This window comes from Rhea americana, unplaced genomic scaffold (assembly GCF_003343005.1).
Source record: "Rhea americana isolate MKP2758 unplaced genomic scaffold, rheAme1 scaffold_118, whole genome shotgun sequence".
NCBI lineage: Eukaryota > Metazoa > Chordata > Aves > Rheiformes > Rheidae > Rhea > Rhea americana.
In genome coordinates this window covers 294770-311022 of record NW_028185239.1, presented here as the reverse complement: position 1 = coordinate 311022, position 16253 = coordinate 294770, and the positions used below count along the sequence as shown (strand labels likewise).

At 39.6% G+C, this 16253-nt stretch overlaps 2 protein-coding genes across 7 annotated transcripts in view; one reads left to right on the top strand and one right to left on the bottom strand.

The window, feature by feature from the left end:
* IFT57 (intraflagellar transport 57) overlaps positions 1-3543 on the bottom strand; it is a 19959-nt gene extending 16416 nt beyond the window's left edge. The window contains exons 1-3 of one of the 3 annotated variants that reach the window (XM_085319051.1): positions 3344-3543; positions 1176-1241; positions 462-624 (exon numbers count right to left, since the gene is read on the bottom strand). In XM_085319051.1, coding sequence (XP_085175177.1) covers positions 462-624; positions 1176-1241; positions 3344-3534 — 420 coding nt within the window. In that variant the 5' untranslated portion in view covers positions 3535-3543. The other 2 variants (XM_085319059.1, XM_085319070.1) reach the window with 2 other exon arrangements.
* A 187-nt stretch (positions 3544-3730) lies between these two features.
* On the top strand, positions 3731-16043 carry HHLA2 (HHLA2 member of B7 family). Of its 4 annotated transcripts, none has more exons than XM_085319030.1 (9): positions 3731-4257; positions 5325-5391; positions 7312-7374; positions 7747-7843; positions 8822-9142; positions 9578-9838; positions 11386-11670; positions 14243-14334; positions 15750-16043. In XM_085319030.1, the coding sequence occupies exons 4-9, from the start codon at positions 7780-7782 to the stop codon at positions 15777-15779; spliced, it is 1053 nt and encodes a 350-aa protein (XP_085175156.1). In that variant the 5' UTR covers positions 3731-4257; positions 5325-5391; positions 7312-7374; positions 7747-7779; the 3' UTR covers positions 15780-16043. The 4 variants fall into 4 exon arrangements, with proteins under 4 accessions (XP_085175156.1, XP_085175148.1, XP_085175140.1 ...); XM_085319022.1 differs by having other exon boundaries at positions 7191-7374; positions 7751-7843; XM_085319014.1 differs by having other exon boundaries at positions 7191-7374.
* The last annotated feature ends 210 nt before the right edge of the window (positions 16044-16253 follow it).

Sequence of the window (16253 nt, the reverse complement as noted above, 5' to 3'; positions counted from 1 at the left end):
AAAAAAAAAAAAAAACACTATTGAAAAAATCCCGATAGCTTCTGACAGTTTATGCAAAAAGATACAAACCCAATTCTAAACCATTTTTCATTTTTTTTAATATGAGTTATACCATTGACTTTAGCAGGTGCAGGACCATAAGCACTAATTTCTGAGAATTATACTACTAAACACAAGCTTTATATATGTGGCAGTACAAGAAGCAAGTCTGATTTAATCCATTTTACAAACGGTGGGAACAAAACTTATTATAATCACATATAATACCATAAGACCATTTCTGTAGGCCCAAAATTTAGCATATAGGTACCGCTATAAAATTACCATTAGCTAATTACTATCACACAAACAGGAAAAAGTCTGCACAGTCCTTGGGAATATACTCAGACAGGGGAGGAAGTGTGATTACTGTTATTTCATATTTGAAACACTTTTGCAAAGACAGCATGTGAATCACTTACAAATGATCGCAGTTCTGAGAGTATTTTTGATATTATTGCATTGGGATCATCATATTCTTGTGGCTGTTCGAAGGGATGTCCTGCTTTAGTGATCAGCCAAGCAGCAAGTGTACAAAACATAAAGAACTGCTCACCAGGATTAGTGGGCAGTGCAAAGTAGTGCCTGTTTAAAAAGGAAAAACTGTAAATAAAGATATTTTGCATTCCTGAAGCAATTCTAATATTACAGGTCAGCACAGGCTAGCAAAGCAGTTTTGTTAACTGAGTTCTCAATGAGCGAATCACTTGAACTAAAATTCAGGATGTCTATTTTCACATACCACTGCAGCAGAGTATATTTTCTAAATGTAATTCATTTGATTCCTGATTTAAATCAGTTATTAGTCAACATTAGACTTACAACGAAAGGGAAATTGGACTCTCCTCCTCCCTTCCAGCAGGATTAGGCAGATTCACTTAAACACCACTAAATTAATATTTCCATATAAAACCAAGTTACTCTGCTAATTTACCTGAACAGCCTTGAAATAAGTTGAGGTCAATTCTGTTCCCATTGACTTTTAGGGATGCAGAATCCACTCCATCATTCCATAAAATATCACCAAGCAATTAAGGTTCTACAGAAAGGAGTCATTCAAATGTCACTTGCATAACATAACATATTTTTAAAAGCTCAAAAGGAATTAAAAGTCATAGACTCATAATCATCAGTACCTTGTGGTCCACGAATGAGACGAACTGGCTTTGTTTAATCTCAGGCAGTTTTCACAGGGAAGAGGACTTAAAGCGCAAGAGAAAATTTAACTTTTAAACCATCATAAGAATGGGTTATTAAAATTACCAGAGAACTACTGTCAATGCCATACAACAACTAATCTATTCTAAAACCAGTATGAATAYGATCTACTGCTAAAGCTTTATACTTGTACCCATGACACAGGAAGCCATGGTGGATTTGTCTCATCTATCTCTTATTTACTTTAGAAGAAGTTAAAAAATGCTTCAGAAATGCTTCCTTCTCTCCAGTAAAAGAGGTCTAYACAAATATCTCAAAGAAAAGTATCTGTATTTGGGTCATATGAATATGCTTCCTCATGTTATAAAAAGATTTTTCTATTCCTCCAAGTGTCCACACAAAAACTTGAATGACACTTCTGTGCGGAGGAGACAGCAAATTTAACAAAGCTTGGTTGCCTGGAGGGACATGTCCTGTGTCTGCATACAGTCCTCACCCATGTCATTATACAACAGAAATCCTACCTCCTGTTCCTTCCCTAACAGCCTCAAAGATTCTTCCTGACAACAGAAATGCATCCAGTTCCTTTTGCTCCAAAATTCCCCAAACCTCTTCCCCTTCCCATGTCCCTCAACTAGCTGGTGAGCAAGAGGCAGGAGTATCTAAATAAGCGTAAAAGCTCAGATCAGGAGCATGCTTTTAAAGTACTTCTTCCTTTTGCCCCCACTCACTGTGTTTTAGGTCACATTACAGAGGAGAGCATTCAAACTGAATGCATTTTGGATGAAAGTACATTGAAAAACATGGTCCAAGAGTGCATCTAATGGGCTGTAACAGCAGCCCATTAAACATCACCAGCAAAGAAATTTAAATTATTTTCCTTACARAGCATAAAAGTAAGTATTTAAAAGCTTTGGATTTGTTATATTTAATATGTTCTTGCACCTTCTTATCTTAATGTCTGGCGTATGCATGCCATCTCCCTCATTTTCTTTAAAGTTTTCGTAAATATGCTGTTACAATAGGCAGTCCCATCCTAATTGAAATGGGATTTTTTTAAATSTAAAGTATTAATTAGCAGTGATATGCCATAGCTATGAATAGACAACATTTTTTTTAAACCAATCTTAATAATGGTTTGAATCATAGAACGATAAGTTTGGAAGCGACCTCTGGAGAGCATCTAGTCCAACCCTCAGCATAGCCCATACAGGGACTGAACCCATGACCTTGGCATTAGCAGCACCATGCTCTAACCAACTGAGCTAAACCTGCCCCCTAATAATCCTTCATCTTTGAAAACATCCGAATGCCAGCCTCTTGACACTGCTTATTTTAAACATGGCAAACAATACAAAAAGCCCAAACGACCAAGCTGAATATGTGGTCATTTTTGCTAATATAATTTCTGTCTCCTAATAATTGTTATCTTGCCTTAAATAAGATGTCAAACCTGGTGGGATCATTTATGTGAGGTATATGAAGACTTCTGCAGGACCTGTTGGACTGTTTACTACAATCCAAATGAGGAATCAAAAGGAAAAAAAAAGGAGGGGTATTGAATACTTGAAATTTCTTTTTACTAGCGTTCCGATTTAGCATCTTCGATACGCATATTCGTTGCCACATTCCGATACCTTTCACYGCAACAAAGAAGGCTACGAACTTTTGTCAAGAGTTTCACACTACGCCTTCAACACCTACTGTTTAAGCCTTACCTAAAGCAGACACAAGCACGACCAGGATGCAAGTCCACTGGCCTGCAACAGGCAGTACTGCGGAAGCCCCTCAACTGCCAGCCCTTGCCACCTGCCCGCACAAACTCCTGAGTGCAGTGCAAAGGCGACGCCTGCTCACTGCACCTCCGGCACCTGAAGCCTTTTCCTCGCGTGGCAGCGCACAGGAAAGGCACAGGCAACCCCGTGACAGACAGAGAAGCGGTTCTCCTGCCCTCCCCTCTGCAGCTGCGCGCCCCGGCAGACCGGGGCACCGGTTTCCCCGCCGGCAGCGGACATTCCCCCATTTTCCCCTGTCAAGAGGAGGAGGAGAAGAAGGAGCAGGAAGAAGAGGTCCCAGGCGCCCGCGCCGCCAGCAGCGGAGCCCCTGCCCTCGCCGGGCCGCCCCCGCCGAGCGCTGTGGCCCGCACCTGGAGAGCGGCCGCATGTTGTGGCGCCGCAGCGCCTCCTCCTCGTAGCTGAGCAGCTTCAGCTTCTCCAGCACGTCCTCCATCAGCACGAACATGTGATAGGCCGCGCCTGGGCCCCGCTCCGCCGCTGCCTCCTCCCCACCCCGCGGCTCCCGGCCGCCGCCGCCGCCGCTCCCGGCCTCCTCCGCCATCTTCGCGGTCCCCCGCCGCCGCCGCCCGTCGCCAGGGCAACCGGCTCCACCAATGGTAACGAAGCATGCCGGGACGGGCATCCAATCACCGCTCAGTTATGGCACGGCACCGCCCCCTCCCACGAACTTCGCGGATCGGGGTGGGGGGAAGGGGACGATAAAGCGTCACTTCCGCTCCGTGCGCGGCGCCGGGGGTGAGGGGAGCGGTGAGGGAACATGGCGCGTGTGCTCGCTGCGCGTCGGGGCGGGGCGGAGCGGCGCGACGCGGCCGGGCGCGGCGGCGGGGCGTTTCCTATAGCCGCCCCCGAAGTAGCGCCCTTGGCTGCTTGTCTTTAACTAGCAGGTGGCCTGGCAGGTTGCGCTCCCTGGAGGGGCGGAGGGCGTACGGCACGGTGCGCTGCTTGCCTGTGCCCTGCTTTTGGCAGGGGGGAACTGCTCCCCTTCAGCTGCCGCCCRCGGTCCCAGCTCGGTACTTCCGTGCTGCGAGCCCTCTGCCGTGGTTGCAGCTGTACTGCCGGTGTCTCCTGTTGAGAAGCAACTCACGCAGGGCTTCAACTGCCCGGAGAAGATGACACACTAGAGAATTATTACTSTTAAAGAGAAGAGAGAATCGGTTATCTAACGCTGCAAGACAGCCTGATGCATAGACTGTTCTTGTTTCACACTACCGGCTTTCCAAGAATGGTGTTGCACTGATTTGCATCTTGGCTTACATTTAAGATGGTAAGTTAACTTCTGCACAGTGTTCATACAGAATTTCTCAATCCATGAATAAGACTTGTAAGTTAYGCATTAATAAAAAAAAGAGAATTGCCCATCTTTCTTCTGTGGCTGTGGTGCTTATGTGCTGATAATGCACAATTCCAATCCCTAAGTGGTATCACCACTGCTAGTGAAACCACATTTGGCAATAATTAACTTCTGTTACTCAGTTACAGCCCGCAGGAGTTACTAAAATGCTTGTTTGATTAAGCCAGGCACAGAGGTGGTTAAGAGCAAAAGCAGTGAGTGCAGAGGTGTGGAAGCTTTGTGAAAAGGGGGCTGCCGTGGTRGGGGAAGCTGTATGGTCATTTTATGCGAATTTATATAGCTATACACATACATATGTACACACACAACCTGTAATCCTGCCTCCGAGAAACAACTAAAACAATTGTCAGGACTCTGAACTTCTGGGCTGCTCATGAAGTCAGGAGAGGTAAAAATAAATCYTCTTACAACAACTCTGGTGTTACAAATGTATGAGTCGGAGGGGCTATACGTGTATATTGAGGTAAAAATATTTTAGGTCATCTGCTTTTTTTTTCTTYTTTTTTTTAAGTGTATATTTAGAATGTGGGAGCCTTCTTCCTGCAGGAGCATTTCTCAACAGCACAGATATGGAGTTATGATTTAAGTCATAGAATTTTAGCTGGGGAAAAGCAGAAGATTGATGCTGCTTGAAATGACACCTGAAGATCCAGTGGGAAAACTCTGGAGAGTTRGTATCATTAGGGCTAGTACAGGATTTTATCGGTTTGTGATTAACATGTTTTTTCAAAACTTTCTATGTTCGCTTGCCAGTAAAACTTGAAATCCTCTTGCATTTCCAGTTCTCACAAGCATGTATGTACTTGAAATGTGCTATTGTTAAGTTACCTTGATAAGGAAAAAGAGTAATTTTTATTAAAGAGTGCTCTGATCAGGGTGCTGGTCGATTGCGAAGTATAATATGATGYAWTRCATCATATTATGTGCATCAGACTGACGAACTGAAAAAAGAATTGCCTTTTGATGTTCTTTTCCTGCAGTGGCCAAAAGTTTSCTGTTGCCCCTCCCATGATCTCAGCTGTTTGTCTGGTCTACTTGTATGCATAAGTAAGTAAGTAAGTCTCCTGAAAGGAGCAGCAGTAACTCACATTACTACAATGCTCTTAACTCTAATTGTGTGCTGTACTTTTCAATAATTTTGTGTTGATAATTCACTACGCAGCCACATACAAAATACAATTTCTTGGTAACACCAGTTAGGTCTGTAGCACACAGAAGACCATGTTTCTTTGGTACCTTGCAGTGGGTGTCTCAATATCAGCATACATATACCTCATATTTATAAGGCCCCAAATTTTGAAAAGCCTATTTGCCAGAGCCTACAGTCTTCAAGATTTTCTGCAGAAGCACAGAAAGTGCAACAGTGTTAATGTTTTGATACAAAGAAAGAAACTGGCAAGTGTTCAGGTAGCTAGCTTTTAGCTTTGAATTAAATTAACTAAAAACTTGAAATTTTTCAGAACTCCTCTTTTGACAACCATGTTTGTACAGACCTAGAATGAGACAGAKATGAATTACAATTCCCTGATATTGCCTCCCAGCTGTCATTGGCTGAAGGACTTTCTGAATTGGAGTAGAAATTCTTTTTGCTCAAAAGTAAAAATCAGGCAAGGACTAAGGGGATTTTGCTTAATCATTTTCTAATCCACAAAAATTTTGGCATTCAGAACTTTCTGTGGCAGCAGGTTCTGCAGTTTACCATGGTATTTCATTTGGTGTCATCCTAGTTTCAGCATTAGGTGAYCTACTGAATGGTCTTTCCCTGTTCACCTTCTATTCTACCCTCTCTCACTGTCTATMTGCTAAATTTCAGAGTCACTAAGAGCATAATCAATCCCTATAAAGAAGCTGTTCTGTAACTTGAGGTGATATTTTTCTCAACATGCTACAATGGGAAAACCCAAAGCTAGCACTTGTGCTGAATGGGAAAATTTACAGTGAACTAGTTCYAGGGTTTGTGTTTCACTACAGCATTATGGAGTGCAATTAGAACAGGCAAGCAAGATGCAGGCCACAAAGACAGTGCAAAGGTACTGTTGGATCCATGTTATTCCCAGAGCATCACTGCCAAACTGCGTAAGCTCTCTATTAATGATGTGTCAATGCTTGCTAAAGGAAATTAAGCATTGACTAAAGTTTCTGAAATTCAGGCATCAAGCATGATGTGTTTATTAATTAAGTCTGGAGGTGATGAACAAGTGGGGGAATGTGTTGTCCAGGAAAACATAATGCACACCACTTGCCAATGCAAAGGGAAAAGAAGGTAAATATTAGCAATTACTGCTATGGGGCATAACTGTCATGGATCAAAAATCTTAAAGATCGTAAGTCTTTATTTCAGTCTGGCACCTTCTCAGGTTTAATGTTTGGTGCCACCTTATTTTGTTTTCAGATAAAATTGAGATTACATAAAATAATCASTCTATCTCCACAAAAGAAATAATGTACAAATACCTTGTAAGGTTTGCATCCATTACTAACACACCAGTCAAAATTGTTTGTTAGTGTTGAAAGAACTGGTTAGTAAGCCTGGCTAAACCTGTGCCCTAGGTAAGTTAGGAAAGATACCTATAGCTGCCCTTTGGGGAGGGGAGAAGGAATAGGGGGAATGCTTTGCATCTTCTAAAGCTATTTTATTCATGGGGTAATTTCTCCACCATCATGTTAGATTTTAGAATACTGCACCTGGGTGGAGGAATTCTGTGGTCTAGGAGTTACAATAAGATTATTAATTTCTCATTCTGTGTGTGAGCTTCCTCAGTTTATTGTTGTTCAGCTGACAAACCAGAAGTTTTGAAGGGAGAACCTTCCCTTCCTTCTCCTCCTCATGCATATTTCTACTTTAGATTTCTGCGTATGCAGTTTTGGAAATTCAGCCCGTGCCCTTTCAATGAAGTGAGGAGTAAAGCATGAAAAGTTCTTCATGTCTACAATTTTTGCAAATGCAGGCAAATTTTCATCTCACAGGAAGAAGAATGTTGCAATAATCAAGGGCCTATTTTAGAAACTGGAAAAATCTGACTTGCTAAGGTACTTTTTTTTAAACCTTTTCTTGGAAATAACACCTGACCATTTTTCCTCAGTGTCCTGTTTATGAATTCTGATAATCAGTGTTCCCTAACCCTATAAGAACACTGAGGGTAAACACATTTAAAATCAATAGAATTTTTAAATCTGCAAGGGATTATGTCATGATGAGAGATCCTCATTTGTTATAAGATATATAAAGACCTATTACATAAAGACCTTACAGCTGAAAATCTAAGCCTAAACTGTTACAAACAAATACTTRTTACAAAGGCCTACTGTCCTTGAAATACTATAGAAAGAAAATTATGTGATTAACATAAGTCTTTTACCTGCATTTAAACTGTTTTTCTTCCCTTTCTTTTATGTTGTCAGTTAGAAGTGGGTCTACTATCAACCAAAGAMGACATGAAGGAACAGAAAATAGCATCTATTCTCATCTTTTTGTCTCATATATGCTTTACAGTTTGGGGTAGGTTTTAGTCATTTTGTTTTGGAAAAATGACTAAGACAACTACTGCTCTTTTAATAGTGAATTAAGTGAAGCACTGTTAAAGTAATAATGGTAAAGAATGAATCTGTGTTAAGGTAAAGCACTCTTGAAGCAAAAGAGGACTGGAAGGTCACTGCACAAATGGCCATGGTCATTGCACACATTGAGCCCCCAGGCTGTGCTTCACCTTTCTGCTAGTGGTCACCTTTATGCAGCTCGGCYGGTGGAGTACATCATATGACTGCTCAGCAGCCACTTCTGTACAAAGACAGCTGGCTTGGTCATTGTCAACTAATACTGAAAGTGATTTGAAGTAAATTGATTCACTTTGTACTGAAGGTGCTGAGGAAAAGTAATTTGGACTGTCCCGGGAAGTTGGGGCAGGGTTCGGTGACATTGGTTGTGGTGGTGAAGCCATTTCAAGAAGTTGCACGATTGCATCCTTGTTTTTTATGTGATGGTACAACCATTTGGGATTGTGTGAGGTTTATTTGTAACCCAGATCATTGCAACATGGGCATGTGATGGTGTAAGTGAAAGGCAAACTGCAGCCTGAGGGTCAGGACTCCTTCAACYGGTTTTCATGTTGGGGGTATTTTTGTGGTACTTTTGGAAATCATTTGAAGCTCTGGTGCTAAGGTGGAGGTGTGCTTGTTTGAATATATAGGTGTTTAGTCCAGTTACCTACTTAAACTGATWAGAAGTTCAAAGACAAGAGCCCTGCATTATAATACTAAGTGGAATAAAGTGGAGTAAAGATACCACTGCTGCTCCACCCTTTCTATCCTGGAAACTTGTGCTGAGGATTACAGCAAATCCATATAGGGGCATGTTTTTGAAGCCAGCAGTAGGAATATTCTACCTACCAGAGCATTTTTGTCAGGGGAAAGGAGGAGCAGAAGTATGTACATAGACTGTATTTAATCTAACTTATTCAGTAACACTTATGTGCTTTAGGTTCTAGAAAACAGACAACAGTATTGGGACAGTTTTCTAGAGACTGCATCCTCCCTTGCTTTTTTCCACGTGGTAATGATGTAGTAATTTACTGGAAGATAAAGGACAAAAACGTACATAGCTACTACTATCAGAGAGATCAACTGGGAAACCAAGACATGGACTACAGAAACAGAACACTCCTTTTTCATGAGGACATTGGTAGTGGAAATGCCTCCTTGAAACTTAGTAACCTGACCTTTACTGACGAGGGCCTTTATCATTGCTATGTGGGAACACAGCAAACTAAAACAGAAGAGGATGTCATGCTGCACATAAGAGGTTAGTGAGATATCAAAAGTGCTTGGATTGCACCAATAGAAATTGGATTACACCATGTTATTTGTCACATGGTACTGAAATTCTCCAACCCAAAAGATGCTCTGTTTGGCCTGTTAATGTTCCCGTGCAATTTATTTTCTCTGATAAAATATTGTTGCAACAGAAGTTGAAAAATCATAGTGCAGAGTTCATTCTCATAACCTACTGCATGGTGATTTGTACAGAGTAATGAAATAGCATATGTGAGTTTTAAACACACAATGTGGATTCTTGCAATAGTATAAACCCCAGTATTGACAGTAAATAATGCTATACTGTCTTCTGAAACAAAACAGATTAAATWTTTCTCAGTTATGTTTATTTGCCCCAATAAAAGTCCAATCACTTTAAATTAAAAAATATTTTGAAAGTAATAGGACTTTTTTATATTTACAGTTTCCTCTTATTATGCACTGGAATACCRAAAGACAGACACAGAAAGGATGCTGAAGTGCTCTGCCTTTCTTACTTATCCAATGCCACGTATAACTTGGACACAAGGCAATACATTCATCCAACAAACAAATCTGGAGGAAACCAGGGTTGGAATTCTCTATACTGTTAGAAGTGACCAGAACATTACAAACACATCTGTGCCTTACCAGTGTCATATTTACCTCCCTCATGAAGAGTGGACTGCTGAATGGAAGATAGAAGGTAAGAACGAACTACAGTTGCTTCCTGCATCATTGCTGAATCACTGGCTTTTCTCTGAATTCCTTTTTCTTTATTTGTTTCACGTTTTGAGAGGTGCATAGTAATTGATCTTTGCACTCTGTTGAGCTGAGCCAAAATATATGAAAATCTTACTKTAGCTGTGGGTTATTCAAGGAAGGATTGCCAGGAACATAGATCAAGCCTTCTGCTATAGATATGTATGTTCCCTATTCAATCCATTTCCTGTTCTTTGCCTGAGTTTATTCAGTACCATTTGATTTTCTTTTACTCAAAATGCATTCTTACGCACCCAGGTTCAGTGTATGGGGAGCATGGGAAGGAAGAGCAGCAAGCACTGTTCAGATCTGGGCAAACAGCAGCTTATTTTGTTAGTTAAGTAAGAAAGAGCAGTGCTGTGAAATTTAAAGTCTGCATTTTGTCCTGCTCATGCAATCCCAGGTATTCACTAGAAATACAGTTCGGTAAGTAACTGGTGCCTTTAAACCTCAAGTATCTCTTAGGAAATATTTCTTAATTGGACCAACAGCAATGCAAGAGCAGTTCCCTTGTCAGATATGCTTGGCTACCTCCATTGCCCTGATTTTCCCCTAACACAGCTAGAACTCTCTCCATTCACAATCTTCTATACACACTTCAGGACAATCACATTGTTTTTAATTTACATATAATAGCACACAGTTACAGTAGGTTTCAAGCATGATATCCTATTAGGTAACAAGTGTACTATGAATGTCTCTAATAAATTTGTCCTTCGAACTGGAAGAGAAAACGCTACATTTCGTTACATTTTTGTTTGAATTTACACCCATCCACCCCTTGTCTCAACAGAATGCTTTGAGAACATACTGCTTTCATTTTTGTTAGATAGCAGCAGCCCAGTTAGTTTTGTTTTTTTTTTTCCCTAATGGCTTTCAGCCCCACTCCGACTAGGATGGGTATTCATTGAATGTAAATGTTCAATACAAACAGATAAAGGATTTAAGTCTGCAATATGTAAAAGTTATTTCTAACTATAGTATTTTTAAACTAAATATAATCATTTTATTTTAATAAAGCAAAATGCATTGTAACAACAGCTTTGTTCTTTCAGTATGCAGGTATCTGATTAGTTGCATTTTCTCTCCACTCTCTGCACTTAGAATTTAATGCTGGTTTAAGCAGTACACTCAGACTAGGCTGAATCACTTTTACTAGTATCTCCCAGGAACTGAAACCAAGTAGAAGAGAGATAGTCGCATGAAAACAAGACCASTTTTCATAAGTATAGACCAACACCAATTAATCAGATTTTTTTTATATAGGTTTGTTTTGAAAAGCCCCTGCATTTCTTAATATCGCTTAAAAAAAATCCARATTCAGATATTTGTAGAAGCTTACTGTGATATTTGAATACTATATCAAAATAATGAAATATGTTTTTAGAATTGCACATTGTAGTACAATCAGTTTAAATTTCAGACAAATTTAAATAACTGTGAAAATATTTTCCAAAATATTCCTGAGGGTTTTTCAATTATCTGTTTCAGAGCAACTGTCCAGTGTGGAAGGAAATAGCACTGCAATTCCTTGTGAATACATTAATTACACTACAAAGGGTTTCARTGTTGTCTGGACAATAAACAGACATGCAGTCATTTCGGTCCTGGCCTCCTTCAATGGTACATCTCACTCTGCCCAGCCACGAGCCCAGATTAACCAAGCTGACTTTTCACTGATATTAAATGATCTTACTACAAATGACAGTGGAGAATATCTTTGTAATATTTCAACACCTCACTACACAAGACTTATTGYGAGAACTTTACATGTTGGTAAGTCAATACTGTTTTTACATCAGAGGATGGGAGCCTGTGGGGGGAATGCAGAGGAATAGGGTCAATCAAATCTGTGAATTATTGAGAAAAAACATCTTGCACAATAGATATAGGTGGATAGAAGAGATTCTGTGTTGGAGTTGACTTAGGAGAAAAAAGGTTGCCTAAAATGTATTTATTTAAAGAATGGAAGATTGTATTTCTGCAGTCAACAGCTTATTATGGTAAAAGGTCTGAAAACTGGTGAATGCCATTATTTCCCATTGACTGCATTCAGAACTGAGAGCTCAGAGCAACATACARAATCAACTTCTAGATAGCTATGTTTAAAGGTAGCAGGAGCATGCAGGGAAACCCAAGAATGTGGTATAAATTTCCTCTATAGTTTTTTTCCTGCTGAAAAAAAGCTTGTTGAGGAGAACACACAGTTACTGATATTTTAAAAGTGTCTTTTTTTTTTTGACTTAATACATATATTTGTATGCATGCMAAAGTTCTATGAACTCTAGATTTGTGGCTGTGAACTTTTAGCTACAGTTATTTCGTTATCTCCAGTTTCCAGGAGAGTTGCTGATTGAATTTCCCACCTGCTGAAAATTCTTACTGAAGATTAAAAATTTACTTCAGCTTTCTAAAATTATAGTGAAAACAAATTACATTTTTTTAAAAAAAATAGTATGTTGTGTGAGAAGCTATCTCCTTGAACTGGCAGTTTGAAGGTAGAAAAAGGAAAGCCATTCAACTAATAGCAGATAGGAATCTTAAGCAATTATTTGCAGTCACTTAAAAGACCATTTTGGTTTTTAAGCAAGATGGGAACTTGACACAAGTTGGTAGAATGGCATGAAAAATAAAGGCAACATAGCAGAAAAGGAAATAGAATAAACTGCAAATTGTTGTGTTCCCTCCTCTGCCCCTCAATAGCTTAGTTTCAGTCTACAGACTTGGTTAGGGCTGTGTTTTAAGACTTTTCACTGGTATGTGATATGTTTTAAGTGTCAATGGGTATATAAAGTCTGAAGGAGGTGGGGAGTTACTTTAAAGAAAACTTTTCTGTCAAACACTTCCTTGCAGCTCAAAAGCCAGCATCATCTTCCTTGTCCTGTAAACCTAATATTGTACCTCTGAAGCAGAGGATACAGGACACCTCCAAGGTTTACACATCCAACGGATGCTCCTAACTTAGGTGTGGAGTCCATTAGGCTTTCTGTAAATTTACTCGGGGGAGGAGATAGAGAGGAGAGGGAGCGCTAGCTCTCCAGTCCAAATTTGATCAGAATTGTCTTTTACAAATGCCTTTCTMTGGTCCCTAGCTGCAGAGGGACCTTGCAGCAGCAAAGAATGATACAAATCCTTTCCTTAGTGGCTAAATTATTATGACACTCAGAATTTTTCTACTCATGGACCAAAAATGCGTTATATGGAATTAGGAAAACATTTACCAAAGAGATTAGCATTCTCTTGGCAGCACAGACTGAAAGCATAGGGTGACTGGATAGAGACAGTAGGGCATAAGTATGATGGATAGTGGTAATAGCACAGCAGCTGTGCAACCATCACTAAGATTTCCAAGCATCCTTGAAAGGGAGACTTCTAAAGGAAAAACTAGATAAATTTGCAGTACTTGTGGACGTCTTCCTTTGCGTAAAGGAAGGTCTCTGCTCTACCAAAAGAACTGACAGGATGTAAGCATACATCTGCATGTGGGAGAGAACCAAGCTAAGACAATGACTAGATTAACTGTTCTGGCAATTTCATTTTTCATGGCTGGACAACCATAGGGAGTTTTCAGAGAAGAATTAAAAAAAAACTAACAGGACAGAGCAGCAGAAAGGAAAGCTGAAGTGGAAGAAATCTTTCTTCAAAAAAAGAGAAGGAAAAGAAAGAAATGAGTCTTGTGAGTCTGAGTGGTTTCAGGTTGTTGAAATCAGCTAACTGGAGTGATGAGGGGCTCAGTGCYGTATAGAACCAACCTCTACTAGAGTGGGCTCTTCTCTGGAGTCTGTTGTTACCATTTCAGAATCTGCTGCTGCTTGTGCTCACCTGCACTAAATGGTTGCGTCGTAAAGTTGGGAAATGTTCCAGATGCAAATTGCAAATATTTCACAACAGAAATCAAAATCTGTGGTCCAGGCTCAGTAGCGCTTACTGAGTTGTTCTGTAGGTAATTGGTAATACTGTTAATGGCACATAGCACTATAACTGGAATTAGTGTTTACCAAATGAGGCAATTGCTTGTTTTTAAATAGGGCTTGAATTAAGAAATCCTCAGATTATCTGAGAACATACAGAATTCTGTATCAATGCAATTAAGTAAAATAATCTGCTCTCTCCTATTCACACTTAAGTCATTAAAGTATCAATTTCAAGTCTTTAGTTATACTATAGTCAAGTAATTTGGTCATTATTGCATTATTAACATCAAAAAGAAACTGAGAGGTTTTCCCTAAATCATAGTTTTAAAATTATAAATAAAGGAAAAATCATAGTTTGATATACTTGTTGAATAACAGCAAACATTACTTTTGCAGTGTAAGGACTTAACTTGTTGGTATTTATATTTTTAAAGAAAAGTCAGATAATTCAAATTCCACCTGGATAACTGTAGGAGTGATCATTTCAGTGGCTGTGATATGCACCTGTGGCTGTTTCTTCTTTAAGGTATGTACAGTCATTTTTTTGTACTATTCAGATGAAATTCAGACCTTGAGTGTTTCACTGAAATGTAAATTTGATTTCTATAGCTTAAAAGCATGCAAACAGAAACTGAAAATGTAAAATGATAAATATCTAAGCATAAGGAAATTGTCCTCATGTTTGCTGTTTTCTTTGACCAKAAGCCCTCTGGGAATACCTACACAATAGTATTTTAGTTGTAAAAATGCAAGCATGCACTTCCCTTGACCAGATGTTCTCCTCTGCTCCATAAAAAGATCAGAAAGTTGATTACAATTCACGGATACCTTTTGATAAGTTGCTTTAAAACTAATCAAATATTGTTTAATTTTCTCATGTTTCTCATGTTTAAGGAAGAAAAAAGAAACCCCAAACAGACCCTCAAACAGTGCACAGACCTAGTCTGCAGTGAGGCCAAAAACTATATCCAGTTCTCATGCTGCAATAAAGACAGTTGCTTGCATATTGCTCTATTTTTTTTTTGCCTCAATCTTTTTCATTCCTYAGCCTAACTCCTGAGCTGGTCAGAATTCAAGCCTAGTTGGACTTAATTGCTTACACCTTATGTCGTCTTTTCCATCCACGCCATCCCATCTGTCCTTCTTTTGCACTAAACGTTTGTGGTGAACAGAACTTGACCTATAGGCTTCCCAGTTATTCCGTGACAATAGATTTCATGCTCAAGCATGAGGCTACATCTGTTTTGWAGAATTCTCCGTCCTTCCTTTGCATTTATAGTGAGTATCCTGAAACAAAACCAAAACCAATTTTTTTTTAAAAAAAAGAAAACAGCTTTTGCTCTTATTTTTTAATGTAAAACTTCCTGTGATTGACAGCGTGACCCTACCCATAGAGAGAGTTACCTTAGCACTCCTCTGGGCCTTAAGATTTTGACGCCCCAAATTCGAAAATCTTTAGGAGACTTTTTACAATGGCTACCATGAGGTGATAATTATGCATCAGCATGCAAACACTTGAATGGTTGAGTCTCAATCTTTTCTCATTTTGCCCCCATGTTCTTGCTTGTTCCTTTTTAGTCAGTTGTAACTCTGACCAACTTCTGAGATGCAGCTGTTACAGTTCATTGAAAAAAATGTAGATACCAAAGCTTGAAAGAATTAGACAAGATTCCTTTAACTTGAGACTTCCTGACACCTTTAACATACTGTATTCAGAGGAAGCAGAACAGCCTTCAGGTTAACASAGTTCTGTTGCATTGATGGAGGCATGGATGGAAAAAACAGGATTTTTCTGCMCTCGTACATAGATGCTGCTTTAACTCAGCTAATGTCAAAACAGAAAATACCCTTACATCTGTAAGGAGCATGTCTTTTTCTGTTCTTACTAGAAGATTAATTTTACACATCGTTAGTTCTTACAAACGTTTTTGCTTTGGCTAGAGTTACAACAAAAGAAGCAGCGTCATCTAAGCCCCTTGACGTACCAAAAGGAAAAACCCTCTCTGCAAACAGAGATGCTCCTGAGATCGCTGCTAAAAAAAGAAGCGTGAAAGAACAAAAACTTCCTTGAACAGCGAGGTTGAGTTACAGCCAGAAGCAAATGGAAATGTAATTATCTGAGCAACAGTAACAAGCAAAGAAACTGGCAGAAAAACTGTTCAAATCAACTGACATTTCTATACAATGAGTCTGCTCAAAAGACTGAAAATAAAATGAAATTTCATAGAAGAAAAAGGTTCAGTTTTGAGGGGTTTTATTTTTCAGTATAGAGGGAAGAGAGGGCTTGCTATTTTGCTGACTTACAGAACTGGTGCAGACACTAACTGGCAGGACAGATGTAAGCAGCAAGTGGCTGTGGATTTTAATCTGTGCTGCTTTAACTGTCTGCATATAAAGGACAGACGGCTGTGAAACGTGATTGGATTTGCCCTTGGTTTTGAATTT